This window comes from Pavona decussata, unplaced genomic scaffold (genome assembly GCF_977016875.1).
Source record: "Pavona decussata unplaced genomic scaffold, jaPavDecu1.1 SCAFFOLD_366, whole genome shotgun sequence".
NCBI lineage: Eukaryota > Metazoa > Cnidaria > Anthozoa > Scleractinia > Agariciidae > Pavona > Pavona decussata.
Genome location: NW_028145742.1, coordinates 1326569 through 1341317, shown reverse-complemented (window position 1 = coordinate 1341317; position 14749 = coordinate 1326569). Strand labels below are relative to the sequence as shown.

At 37.0% G+C, this 14749-nt stretch overlaps 1 protein-coding gene across 1 annotated transcript; it reads left to right on the top strand.

Annotated features, from left to right (window-relative positions):
- LOC146452634 (uncharacterized) lies at positions 1-13778 on the top strand. Its single transcript, XM_085097456.1, has 8 exons — positions 1-609; positions 914-964; positions 6498-6551; positions 7700-7838; positions 10570-10930; positions 11880-11992; positions 12858-12923; positions 13256-13778. The coding sequence occupies exons 1-8, from the start codon at positions 243-245 to the stop codon at positions 13395-13397; spliced, it is 1293 nt and encodes a 430-aa protein (XP_084953582.1). The 5' UTR covers positions 1-242; the 3' UTR covers positions 13398-13778.
- Positions 13779-14749: the final 971 nt, after the last annotated feature.

Genomic DNA, 14749 nt, shown 5'->3' with positions numbered 1-14749 from the left:
ACTCTTCATCCGCCATCACGAAAGGATAACACTATCTTTTTTGTCACGATCTGAGATATTTGCGCTTTCAACTGAGTACTGGTAGTGGATGCAATAGTCTTAAATTATCCAAAAAAGTGTACAGACGGAAAATGCTCGTCGATTTGAAGGTTCTGCGTCATAAAATGTTCGCACTTTTGGACTTCAGGCTCTAGCCATTGGTTACAAAGAACTGACCTAAAGACCGGCCGATTTTAGCGGCGATGCAGTCGCTACAAGCCATGTCAAAAGTTCCGACGCAGTCTGCTAATCTTCCACCTCTTCAAAACCTTCCTTCGTGGTCAAGGAACTCTCTGGGAAGGAGAAAGCAACCACGGCAGATAATTCGTGACCGCTTACAACCTATAAAATCAATCAGCGAGGAAATGGACGAAAGTGCTGTTGATAAATCGAACGAGAAATCAAGTTACTCAGGAAGGATCGTTTCTGCGCCTTCACGAGGACATGGGCTTGATCAAGAACCAAGAATGGAAAACATAGAGAAAAGAGTAGACTATCTACGCAGTCAGCATGCCGAAACATTGTCTAATTTACACAGAGAAATAGAACGATTAAAAGCCGAAAACAAAGGTGAGCTCCTTCGAAAACAATTCAACGCTCTGATCATTTGTTCTCAGAGTTCAGTTGCATATGTGAATTTAATAGTTTTGATCAATAGAAACTTGCAGCTAGTCTTACAAAAATCTTTGGCACCAAGGCTTTTCAGAGGAAAAAATCCGTAATAGGATTATACAATTTTTGCGGGACGCAAAAATAATAGCTTATAACCAGCTACCTCTTTCCTCACCGAGAAAGGTTGACTTCAGCTATTAGGCGCTCTTTCCTTTGAGCGTGTGTGAATTTGTAAAAAAAGAAATGATTTTTCGTTTTGCAGAGCTGAATTTCAAGCTGGTCATGGCTCGAACAGGAGTTAATCTCGCTAAAGGTTTGTTGTGTTTTTCATCGGTTGTGATTTCCGATTTAAATATTTTATCGTTGATCCCTTCCGCAGTTGATGATCTTCAGAAAAATTTGATGTCCTCTAATCTTACCGTGGCTCAGAGTTGTAAGCTTTATCTAGTGTTTACCTTCTAATTCGTATCAATCCCTGGATCAATCTCGTACCCAGAGTCCTCAGGCTTTTTGGTCAGCGGGGCGGCGCCAGGAGAGACTCTGGGATAATGGAATTTCTTATCCCAGAAAACGTGGGATTCCGGTCTTTGTGCGCATGCTTAAGATTAAAGCGGAAGTCAAATGCCCCAAAATGGCAGCTGCGTTACTGTTATTGGGCCTGAAGGTTTTATCGGGCCTTGAAAGTGTTCGAGAAAGCCAAAATTGATTCTACACGCGATCAAAAGGAACTGGATTTTTTAACGTAAGAGCGGATCAAAGCAACTGGATTTTTTTTCATGTAAGAGTGAGCGAAAGGTGGACTTAATTCGACGTTGCCACAACAGACAAGTAACATATTTCTTTATTATTGTTTATACTTACAAATAAAAAGGAACCATCACGTCTCCTCTCACAGAACTGAGCAGCTGACTGTGTATTAAATTTATGTTCAAATTACCTTCTCCCTTTCCCTTAACAGTTTATTTCCAAATGGGATTCAATGAACACATACATGTTACCATTTGAAAATAATTTAAATCACCCCTTAATATAAGTTATATTTACTGTTGTAAGTTAAGTTTTTTTTCGTCTCAAAATTTTTTAATTTTATTGGACTGAATTGCGTGCACGCTTTTCTTAAAGTGCCGAATTTAAGAATGTCATATGTGTTCGAATGCAAGCTTAAGTACAATTTCAACATCAGCATATTTAATACGTACATGCCATGAATTCAAGAGCAGCTGTGAATTTTTTTTTCTGAATAAACATTCCCTTTGCCTAGCTTTTGGCAAAACTGATAGAGAGTGCTCACATCTTGCATGCTTCTAGTGCTGTAGAGTTGCTCCCAGGTATACTAATAATGTATCTAGAAATAAAATGAAGTAGTATAACAGGGATTGGATAATTGTGCCAACAGGCTTTGAAAATAAGCTAAGGATAGTGAGTTGTGTTGAGGTTTAATTTGTTAGCTATTCTGCCTAACCACAGAGTAATAATTATATATGAGAACTGTATGGAGCGTGGTAATCATGCCACCTCTCATGATTCGGTAAATTGCATTATAATGTGATTGTTGAGAGACTGTTGATATCCTCACTATGGTACTTCATTTAGTCAGCCAATTTCTATACCATGTATATAATCTCCTTAGTCTGTTCTTGTATACATGCAATCAAGGTAAAATAATTTAAAACTATCTTATGTGAGTTCTCTAATAAATTTGGGTGCAGTGTAGGAAGCACAGAGAAGGGGTCAATAGATTGGGGAAATTGGGTTTACATTAAATTGACATAAATTTTGGTGGGGCCTGACTTCATCTGGTTGTGGAGTGTACACTTTAACTAAGAGCTGAGTCAGATAGCTCAGATACTGACACACATTACCTAATGTATTCTGATTGATTAGGGCACATTACTGGTAAATTGATAATTTCTGAATGATTTGCCATTTCTTTTGAGTCGGCTCGAGGGTGATGTGATCATTAGGTATCACACATTTACTTGACTTCAGGCAAGGGAAGTATTATACTCAACCAACACTCTGCAGCTGAATAGTATAATATAATCTCTTCTCTGATCTTGCAGCTCTTGCTTTGACGACAGATAATTACTATTGTCAAACTTCCCAATATCCTGAATGATTGGCACAGTGTTGTGAGACCTTTGCTGAAGTCTGTGTAAATTATACAGCGCTTGTGGGAATTTGTGGTCCCTTGACAATAAATTATGTTAGCTAAGAACTAAAACTGAAAATTGTCAAACGTGACTCTTAGTTCAAGCCTTTCCTGGCCTCTGATTGTCTATTAGGCCACAATCTAAGTCATCCAGCATATTGCATAATGTTTGTGGGACTGGACCAAGCCTAGTGAGCTGCATTGATCAAAGGTCTAGAACAATAGAAATACACATTCAAAATAATAATTCAAAATCATATAAATTTGTCATACCATCAGTTACAAAACTGTATCTAAAGATGTTTCAAATTTCTTTTAAGCTTGTTAACAGAATAAACAATAATGCTAGTGATGTTTCTTTAACCCATAAAATATAATGAATAGTAATTTATTAATTTTTTTTTTTTTGGGGGGGGGGGGGGGTCTAACAAGCATTGACTGTAAAACTTTATGTTTCATCTATAATCACTCTATAATTAACAGTTTTGTTAACAAATTATACTTAAAAATTCTATATACTTGATGAGATAATGGTTACACATAATTTTATTAGTTACCCCCAACAGGGAAGGGGAAGGGAGTAAAGGACCCATTGGAATCCTTGGAATGTTCAACATATATATTTTATAGACTTGTCATACTTTAGTAAATATTGAATGTAGTTTTTTTTGCAAGCTAGTATTGCAGTGTCTGAAAGTTTTTTCTTTTGTTTGGTTATCAGTGCAAAATAACAATAAACGATATGATTCACTAAGAAGTATAATTTCTATGCTAAAACCTGCTGGCTACCACAAATTTCTTGCTAATATTTACTAGCAATAATAATTACATGAATGAATATTACATGAAGAAATGATAGAAGGGGTTGTTTTCACCAAATTATTCAGTAAAATCCATCTACTGCCAAAATAATTATGTTAGTAAATTTGCCAATTACAAGTGGAGTGTTTGATAAGGATATAATTATGATGAAAGTGGTCACTTTCTGCACAAGGCTGTGCAAGCATTATCTACAGGTCATATGCCACACAAACTTGGGGTACTTGGCTTCCATGTTTATGTACAACAGGTACACTTGCAGTAGAATGAAATCGCAAGCAAGCATTATCTACAGGTCATATGCCACACAAACTTGGGGTACTTGGCTTCCATGTTTATGTACAACAGGTACACTTGCAGTAGAATGAAATCGAACAGGGGCCTTCTCCTGTATCTCCTCAATAATAGCGTCCAATTAATTGAACCCTTCAAGGGAAAACTTGGTGTTCTTCCTTATAACATATAGCACAGAAAGTCACACCACCGCTCATCTATTTTTTTTAACAACAAATGGTACTTTAGACATGATTTCACACTTTGCAACAGCACAATTGCTTTGGCCTCTCAACAGGAATATTTGTCTGCAAGGGAACCCACAGTTTTCTTGTCTCATACTTTGTCAATGGAGTATTTGCATGTTTTTTCAGATGAAGGGAAAAATAATATTTTAAAAAGGTTGGATTATTTTTACTTACATATATATTAATGTACAGCACATTAACAGAGTACAGTTAAACTATCATTACCTTCATCTTTATTTTAAACTCAGCTAGTGTACATTATTTGTTGAGTTATATAAAAACTCCAAGCAATATATTATGTTGTAACTTTTGTATATTTTAAGATTGAGAAAGCTTAATATTCATAAGCCTCATATTGATTTCTTTTATTGAGCCTCCACTCCACTACTTGAGTTTTTTTCTTTTCATTGTTTGTCTGTGTACATGTGGGAAATAAATAAATGCAAAGATTTTAAGGTACTTCTGCATTTCGAAGTCCAGCTTCAGGCTTCAGTATTATCTACACCTGTTTTTTGACTTGTCAAGTTGGGTGGCTCTTCACTGTCACAGTGTGTTGACTTTCTTGCAGAGAAGATGGTAGTAAGTAACGAACAACAAGTCTTTATTCTCAACTGCCCCTATACTGTAAAAGTAATCTTTAAATCTGTATGTACTATTACATTTGAGATTAAACTTTCATCTGAAGGTAACCTAACACCACGGCCCTTTACACTTTTTAGGACGTAATTGTTCTTATTTTGCATGGAACATGGAACAGTTAGAACAAAATCTGCCAAAATTCTCAAAACAAAATCTCTCAAAATTTAAGAAAAATGTTCAACACACCATTACCTCCGCCTCAAAGGGGCAATTTTTTCTGAATTATTTTTCTTTGGCAAGCTGGCCATGGGCCGTGACTGACAAAAGTGAAACCTTTGCTCTCGTGTGCGGTGTTTGATCATCGTAGAGATGTCTTCGGCGTTTCCCTTGTGGCAAAACCGAAAGGGAATTAATCGAAACGGCAACCTGAGATGGACTCCACTCCACACCAGATCAGTCATCTCCAAATTTTTATCCACGACAAGGTTTATAGATGTTGAAGAACTTCTCTATTTTTCCATGATAACCTTCACTAGTAAGTACTGTAAGTAACATGTTCGAAATATTTAGTACGTTGACGACACCAATGTCCTCTCTAATACGTTTAATGTTTCCATACTTGCGAACGGCTTCACCAATTCGTTCTCCTACCGCTTTTCTCCCAAACTGACTGATATAATGATATTTTCCGAAAATAATTTTTTGCAGCAGCGACGGTAATCAGTTTAAACTGCTCGCATTTGGCCGTGTCATTTTACCGTCGTATGACAGTAGTGGCAAACTTCCTACGATAAAACGGCTAATGTTTAGTCGGCTCGAAATTGTTTCACTGACATAATTCAAAACCCGTCTTTGAATTGGAGTCCTTCTTATTTTAGGTCTGAAAAAAATAACATAAAATAACCGTGACACACACATAAAAATTACAAAACAGCGAGTTTGACATTTCAAATCTCCCTCCAAAACAAGGAAGTTGGTTGGGGGGTTTCCGGTTTGGTTAACTTCCGCAAATGACCAACGGACTTCCTGTCGGTCTTCCATTGTTATGCAGACAACCAATCGAAAAAATTAAATTTTTCCATTATCCCAGAGTCTCTCCTGGCGCCGCCCCGCTGACCAAAAAGCCTGAGGACTCTGGGTACGAGATTGTCCCTGGATCAACCACGCCAGATTATATTGCCTATACCGCAGTTTATATTCCAATGTTCCGGTGGTTAAAGTCAACAAACAGGAAGGGTAGCATTTGTGAAGAATAGGTCATCAAGGTCATTGGATAACTTGTTATCAACCTGTCCTTTGGGGTAATTCAAACAGGACAGCCCACCTGCCAACACACTATTTTTAGGACAGAGATCAGGCCTAATTGATGGAATTCCTATGGTTATTCACAAAATAAATGAATTAAAAAAACAGCTGTCCTAAATTAATACAGAATCATTTGTGCAGAGGGAAAGTCATCCCTCTTCGGACAAGGTGTAACACTTGTGCAGATTTTTCTATTTAAACCTTTACAAAATACGATGAGTATGTTGAATTACTGTACAACCTGAAGGTATAGGTCTTGTCTAAAAGCAAATATACAAATTTGTTTCAATGAGCACTTATAAGATGTGTGGGGAAAATAATTGTTGTAATTTAGTTTAAGGTAGTTTGTTCCTTGCCACCCTGTTGCCAGGGGTGGGGGAGGGGGGAGGGAGGAATTAGTCTACTGGTGAAATTCCTCCCCTGTGAACAACGTGTAGATGTTGACTGTGCTGCTCCCTATTCCTTCCCAGATATTGTCTCTCCAACTCCAGAGGAAAGTAGTGGATTGCAATCTGTCGGCTCTGGTAAGCTTCCATTCCTTTAGCTGATAGTGTAGTTTGAGAAAAATATCCATGTTTCCCCACGGGAGGTTATTGGAAATTCAAAAATGGGTGGTGGTTCTCAAAAGGAAAGTGTGAAGCAGCACATCTTTAACTTTTTATCATTTGAAAATAAAGGCTGTCTGTCTCTCAGCTAACCTGGAATTTCCAAAGGGTTGGGAGTGTAGTGGGTCTGGGTATGAGGGGGGGGGGGGGGGGGTTGGGGGGCGAGTACTCCTTGGAATTTCTGGTAGGGGGTGTTCAGCACGGTTCTCCAAACCTTGACCCTATTTCAGACCAAAGTATGTACTTTTCCTATCTGTTTTCAGACCTGGTTTCTAGAATTCATACCCATTTTCAGACCTTCAGACAAAAATTTGAAAATCTACACCTTGCAGTATATTTCAGACAAAACAGCTCAAAATCCATACCCTTTGGTGCTGCACACACCTATACAGCTTATACAGGGGAGTATGGAGCACCTCCCACCCTCCCACCCCCCCTAGTCAGGGAGTAGGTATCCTAACCCCAAAAAATAATGATAATAACCAAAAATAAACCACAACATATTCATCTAAAAATATTTTCATCCATTTGCATTACACTAGGATGAAGTATTCATATGAGAAAATGTCCAGCCCTGTCATGAGAATGTTAGCCATACAAACTGGGAAACAGAATAGTCCTCCTTCTTTCCTTTCTTGAAGAAATTCATCAGACTAGTGAAGATAAACAGTCTGTTTAAATGTTCTTAAATCATAGCCAGTCTTAACATCTTATTGATGCTGACAGTTTCGATGACTGTCAGCCATCTTTATCAAAGCTTGAAAAACATGAAAAGTGTCAGAAGCCTTAAATAGGCTTCTGAAGGTGTTAATTATTGCGATAAATACGCAAAGTCATTCTGTAGACGCCCCCTCCCCCCCTGGTTTGGGGTTGGAGATCACTTGTGTCCATATGGGAGAAAAGTCCTCCTTCTCATATGAGTGTATTGAAGTTAATTGTATAAAGGAAATATGACTGAGGCGGGATCTTGGTAACTGGGCTAGTCTGGTTAATCAGGCTCATTAGAATAGGTCTGTTCAAGAGTGTTGTTTCATCATGCTTTTTATTTTAATTTGTAAATGAAACAGAACAAGGTGATTCATCAATGGGAATTCGGAATGTCGCAGAGACCAAGGAGGAGGAGAAGCCACCTCAAACAGTCAAGGAATCTTTCATCAAAAACTCATCTCAGCAAGCTTCAGTTTCAAGTGCAAAGAGAAATAAAAGGTATAGAGATACATGTAGTGAGCAAAATATTGTTTCACTTGAATCCATTTTGATTAAGTTTCCCACAATAATCTCTAGCTTCCTTGGTTTCGTCCGTAAATAAACAAAATCACTGTAAAGTGAACAGGATGTATTAGTTTTTATATAATAAGCTGAATTCAGTACACATTTTGATTGGTTCTTACTTATGATCTATTGGAGGACAGACGTATAGATGACGTCACCATTAACAACTTTTGCTTCTTTATTATATAAAACAAATAGATTCCATGTTGCCATGTGGCTGTTAAGTAATAATGTGGTAAGAACATCAGTGACACACTCGACTGCACCTTGTGTGCCACCTTTTTGTTCTTACCACATTTTGACGCCATTGTGATCTATTACTGAACAGACGCACGGCAACATGGAATCTATATGTTAAGTAGAAACAAAATCACCATAAAGTGAACAGAATGTATCAGTTTATATTCTCTAGAAGTGAATTTGTTGTCATAGTTTTAATCTGCCTACTGCTATCCAGACCTTTTGTAGTCATAGTTTTGTAGTTACTACTCTTTTAAAGTTAAGTATTGTATAGGGGGAAGCTCCTGAGTAAAGATAAAATTATATTTGGTGTTAAAATACTGTGAGGTGAGACACCAGGCCAGTGTAGGCTTTCACATGTTATTTGTCAAGTCTAGGCTGGTTAGATGCCTCACTTTACGCTCCTTACTGGACTTTTAGTTGTCTATTTTCTTTGAAATGTGACCAATTTGTTTTACATCATTGACAAATATGTTCAACGTTTGAAATAGCTTCATAGGCATAGTGTAATGATACTGAGAGTAATTATCCAATCAATGGATAATACCTATAGAACAAAAAAGACATTAGGGGAAAGGGCGTTTGAAACTGTCACGCCCAAAGTATGGAAACGACTCCCTTTAGAAATCAGAGAATGCCAATCATTGAATACTTTTAAAGTTTTACTAAAGACACATCTTTTTAAATTAGCTTCTAATTAGTTCTCTTATTAACTCATATTTTAATTTTATTGTTTGTCCAGAGATTGTAAATTATTATTGTTGTTATTATTTAGATTAGCCATTCATTACTTCAGATTTTATTGTTGTAATACACATTCGATCATATCTTTATTGCATGTTAGACTGCACAATATAAGAAATAAACATTATTATTATTATTATTATTAATTTGCTTTTGAAAGCAAAAGAGTAGGGATGCCACTAAGAGCTGGCTACTGGTGAATTTCACTGTGTGAAAAAGATCTTATCACCAGCTGAAATTTATACAGAACACAAATACTTGAGGCTAATTTTAAAGCGGAACAGTCCAAAAGAGACGGCTGGGTTAAGTAATGAGGCTACTGATGCTTTTCTTAGCTGCATCACTGAAATTACAGTACTTGCTTTTGATAGAAATATAAGACAGCATAATAATTGTTAGCAGTCCTTTCAAAAATTTAGTCATACAGTGGAAGTCATGGTTATTACCACCACAGTTGAAACTGTCATTTTTAAGGGGATTCCCATGATTTTTCACTACTATGTATTATTTTGAGAAATGTAGTGCAAAAGATAGGTCACTGTTTCCAGGAAGGAGCTATGATCCACTCAATTTACCCCATAATCGCTTGCAATATTTGCAATCAAAATTGAGTTTATTAATCAGTTATTGCCATGTCTGGTGGTAACAGAAGTTACATAGATAAAGCAGAATTTAGAAAAATGTTATAATTAGAATGTATGAGGCTTAATCTGGAATTAAAGATGAATTTCTTGGCAGGAAAGCACAATATGAAACAGTATTGACCGAAAAACTCAAACGAAGTGCTCAATGCATAACTGACCTTTAACGGACCTATGTCGCATTTCAGATTGCTTTTTGTTGTTTTAGCTCAGATTGACCAAAGGTTTTGCATGTGGCTTGAAACGTTGCTCCACTGTTTTATCCCCTGCGTTGTGCTTTGTGTTGTGATAAAAACAGAAATCTTGTTCACAATCATAGGTTTTTACTGCAAATGAAGCGGAAAACAGTGAGTATATCATTGGAGCAATGTTAATTGCTGAAGGAATTCAAGGCTCCATGCAAAAACTCCAGTGAATCTGAGCTGAAAAACGAAAGCAATCTGGAATGTACTTAGGTTGGTTATGCACTGACCTCTTCAGTGCATAACGAACTTAACATTATTAACAAGCTTAACATTGCGTGGGGTTGTCTAGGTCTGGACAGGAAAATTGTCTGTTTTCTGCCTGTGTAAATGGGTGTCTGTATTAATAGCTTATTTTGAGTAAATGTGCATTGTATGCTCTCCTCCAGGGCTATGAAGTAATGCTTAAAACACAAGCAGCAGTGTTTTATAGGGATTTAAAACCACGAGGCGCAGCTGAGTGGTTTTAGACCCGATAAAATATGTGCTGCGAGTTTTTTGAGCGGCTTCAAAAACATTCCTGGAAAAGCGTGTGTCAAGAGAGTTGATACAATGATGCTCTTGTGAACGTTGGAAATAAGCATACGAGAAAAACATTAAACACCACATACTAACAAGGAGGAGGTTTATCAGGTTTTAAAACCACTGCACATGATTTTTTATCGATCATTTGATAGGTCAATGGACTTATGCATTATTAATTAGTTTTTGAAATGTCTTTAAAGGAATTGTTCCAGTTAAGCAGGTATCCATAAATTGGGTAGATTGTATCATTTTTTGCTGTGTTTTGTTTTCTAGGCATGGGTCTGGAAAAAAGGCAGTTGCAGTCAAAGCTGCACCCACCCCTCCCGTGTCTGCTAAAAGTACAAATTCAAAACCCAAGAGTTCTGGCAAAGCGAAGACAAAATCACAACATTCACAGGAAAAGCACTCAAATTTGAGTTCACCGTATGCTTTCTCGTTAAACCCAACACCATCTTCACCTGGAAAACAGGGTGTTCCCCTGGGACACTCACAGTCACTACTAGTTGTTACAATCAAAGAAAAGACTGTTAAAGTTCACATGCCGTCAGACAGCACACCTAGATCACCAACCCTAGTGGAGTGTAAAGCTATTATCAAACATCAACAGGAGACGAACAAAAGACAGGAACAAGAGGTAATTTCTCATTGGATGTTGCTATAATCAAGGGTCAGAGCTAAGAAAGAGTTTATGAACCTTATTCCAAAATGGTTCCCATTTTACTATTCTTTTGTTTGCTTTCAAATTAGCCCTTCTTGCTTCATTCAAGGTAAATTTTTTTCTTTTATTTTTAAGCTTAAGCACCATGTAAGAAGGGCTAATTTGAATACCAACAAAAGAATACTGAAATGGTAGCCATTTTGGAATAAGGTCTATTGGCTGATTTTTTAGCTTTTTTTTTTTTTTTTTTTTTTGGACTGTGAAGAAAGACAATGCTACAGCTCCTTTAAAGGGGAAGTATCACGAAAATTTGATGCCATTTCAAAACCCAAAAATGTTTGTCTGACAACAGAAACAACAAAAAAAAAAAATAATAATAATAATTGTCTAGGTTTGTTATAAATTATCACCCAAGTGCAATAAAACTGTAAACTATATCGATTGGTGCCTCTGGCCAGACACAGAGTAGGTCGGAATGGATTGAAACTTGAAAAATGTTAGGCTAATGTTTTTCAAGTTTTCGTATTTTTGTTTCCAAAATGCGCTAGAACAGAGTACGAGACTTGTTCCTGTCAAGAATTGAGTTGATTTCTCTCCTCTAGTTGTTCTAGTTGTTATTTTGTAGCAAAGTGAAGGTCTTATTTCACCATAATTTTTTAATAAAAGAGGTAAAAAACCCACGATACTTCCCCTTTAAGGAGGGTTATTGCTTCAAAGTGGTCTGACAGACGTTAGTAGTGGGTGATGGTTAAAATGTGCATTTTATTCAGGAAATTATAAGATTAAATAAAATTATGTACTTCCATTTTGAAAGCAAGAGAAGAGTTACTCTGAAAACTTTGCTGTTTGTGTTACCATTCTGTTGGTTCTTTTCAAAAGGTGGTTTTCTATGAAGTTGTAGTTATTTCTGTAATTATTTTTTTAGCTTTCTAAACTGAAGTCAGACTTAAATGATGCTTTGTATTCTGACAAATGGACACCGGATGCATACCTTGTAGCAAAATCCTACATGGCAGATGAGATGCCGTCCCATATGAGGTAAAACTAGTGATAATCAAAGATTAAGGAGTACATGCAATGATCTCGATACCCGGCTCTCTCTCCTTTGCCAAGTTGGTGATGATGTCATCAGCCCCTGCAAAATCTGCGGGGGATGCCAGATACACATCCCAAGAACCATTCATTCGTTGATTGATAATTATTATGTAAACTCTAACTTGTGACATGTTTTGAATCCTGTCAAGTTTGAAGCAATTAAAGGGCTATTAAAGTGTAACCATCTCATGTTGGCTTGTAGTTCATTTTTGCTTAGATATTTGTTACTCGTTGTCTATAATTTAAAATTACCAAACCATTGACAAAACTTGCCCTTTGCTGTGGAATTTTTGCTGAAAAATTCTGACAGTTGCAAAAAACAAAAGTAATTATTATTATTTTTTTTTTCAATTTTTGGGCCTGCGTTTTAGGAATAATCATAAATTTGAGCAAAATTTGACACAAGATGGTTAGGAATGTGCACCATTTTCTCCTTCTAATCAATGCATATGGTTAGAATCGAAATTTATAAGAACTTACGTACAATTAACTTAGATGAAGTCTTATATTAAGCGATTTTAGTGGTTAGCAATAATTAAAAAATATAATTTATTTTAAGAGGGAAGGGATGAGCAAATTTGCCCAGACAGGGATATAATGTAATTAACTAAGTTCTAAAACATTACCTAATTTGAGAGAAAAAAACCTTTAATTTTATGGATTTGGAATAAGATCGTAGGGTAAATGATAGCTCAACCTGGCCTGTCATATGTATTGGTTGTTCAGGTCTCAAATTTCTTGTGTTGTTGCATGTCTTGTGAACGCTCTTTTGCTGTAAAGCTTTATCACTGCTAATTCTTATTTCCAGGCACAACACTCCAGCTACGAGATCATTGCCACGGTTACATTCCAGAGAACAGACACACTCGGGAAGGTGAGTTCTTTATCTGTGAAAAAAGATATGATTTTGATCACAATGTTGCCATGGGAACAGCTTTAAGAATGGAAAAAAAAGTTAAAGAAGGAACAAATGCCACATGTCTGGAAAATTCCAGATGATCAAGGATATTGCCATTTTCGGGCCGTCCCAGATATTAAAAATTGACTCATGAAGATATTGACTAATGAAAAGACAGCAAATCGCACACTCCCCCAATCATCTGGGATGGTTGGGAAACAACAGAATCACCAGTCATCTGAGATTTTCTGGATATGAAAACCAGCCTTAAAATAAATGTAGTTATTTTTTGTTTTCTCATCTTACAGGATGGCAGCAGGGAGGATGCATGTTGTACACGACAGTGTATCTCTTCCAGTTTTGCGTCCAAATGGTGCAGCTAATGTCGCTGAAAGGAAGCGTCGACAGCAAGCATTAGTAAGAGGAAGAGGGAAAAAAGACTTCTATTAACAATGTGAAACTTGATAAATCTGATATTGACAGAAAATGCATTTTAGTTTCTGAGCTAGAATGATTTTGCCCAAATGTAGTCTATAGCCATTTTTATTTCTGTGAATTGTATATATCTTTTGAATTCTTCTTTAGTTTTTTAGGTTTTTAAGTCTTCCTTCTCCCTCAAATCACGAAAATGAAATGCAATCAGCTCAAATGGGGTTCTCAAATTATTTAAGAATATTATTTAATGTGAAGAAAGTGGGTTTTGTTGCATGCCTGTTTTTGGCTTGCAAGGGTTATGTATTTGCATGTTAATCCGTTGGTTTCCAAAACTGTTCACTTGTACAGCTGTATTTTGTAAGTCTGAAATGAGATAATAAAGTTATTAATAATGAACGTGTCTGGGGAATTTAAATTTTAACCATTTAGCCTGTTTCACCCTAGTGACATAACGGCAAGGTGATTCAAAGAAACGGAAATGCAATTTAGGACGTTAAATGCTTTTTATGTCACCGGTGTGAAGAGACATACCCTGTGAGCAGAGTCTCCTTCGATCTTCCTCGATAAGCCGGGTTATCTAGGAAGATGAAGGAGACTCTGCTCACAGGGTAAAAGAAACACGAAATAGCATCAAAACAGGAACATACAAAAAAAAAAAAAATCACATATAGCGTGGTACACACTAGTGTCATAATGGCATAAGTGATGTATGCGGCGAAACGAATTCTTCTTCTTCTTGTGATGTGATGAACAGTACAATTTTTCCATGATTTTCTTATTCTTTGTTCGTGTGCTTATCTCATTATTGGGAACCACGCGTTAGTGTCAAACTTTGCGTCTTAACAAGTTAAACAGAACTACAGCTCCAACTTGCGAGTGCATTAACTGAACGCAACTTTTAAATGAAAACTATTACACTGTATTGTCATGCCCCTGTGGTGTGTATGTTTTGAGGTGGTTCTATCCTTCGAGTCCGTGGATAAAATTATATAGTGTGACCATTCCAATGAAAACTGTTGGGTACAGCGCTTCGAGGTGGTGATGTGTGATCTTTCTTTTGTCCGAAGTGGGTCCAGGGTGCAGTATTAAAGATCCCCCCCCCCCCCCCTTTCTTGATAGTCCAGAGGGTGTAGACCGCAAAACAGTCGTTTTCACTGGAAGGACACTCGAATCGTCGAAACAGCGGAGTATCGTACAGTTCCACGTTGTATTTCCTCACCCTCGCTCGAGCCTTTTTGTTTAAAGAATGCGCTCTTGCAGGCGTCGAACCAACGCAAGATTCAAGGCCTCGTCCACGCTAACCCGATTAAATTTGAAAACGCACTTTTTTTTTCTCTGCCGGTCTGGCCTTCCGTCCAGACAAAAAC

Coding starts and splice junctions, on each gene's coding strand:
- LOC146452634 (XM_085097456.1), top strand. CDS start 243: ATGCAGTCGCTACAAGCCATGTCAAAAGTTCCGACGCAGTCTGCTAAT. Junction 610..913: donor ATTAAAAGCCGAAAACAAAG/GTGAGCTCCTTC, acceptor TTCGTTTTGCAG/AGCTGAATTTCAAGCTGGTC. Junction 10,931..11,879: donor ACAAAAGACAGGAACAAGAG/GTAATTTCTCAT, acceptor TTATTTTTTTAG/CTTTCTAAACTGAAGTCAGA.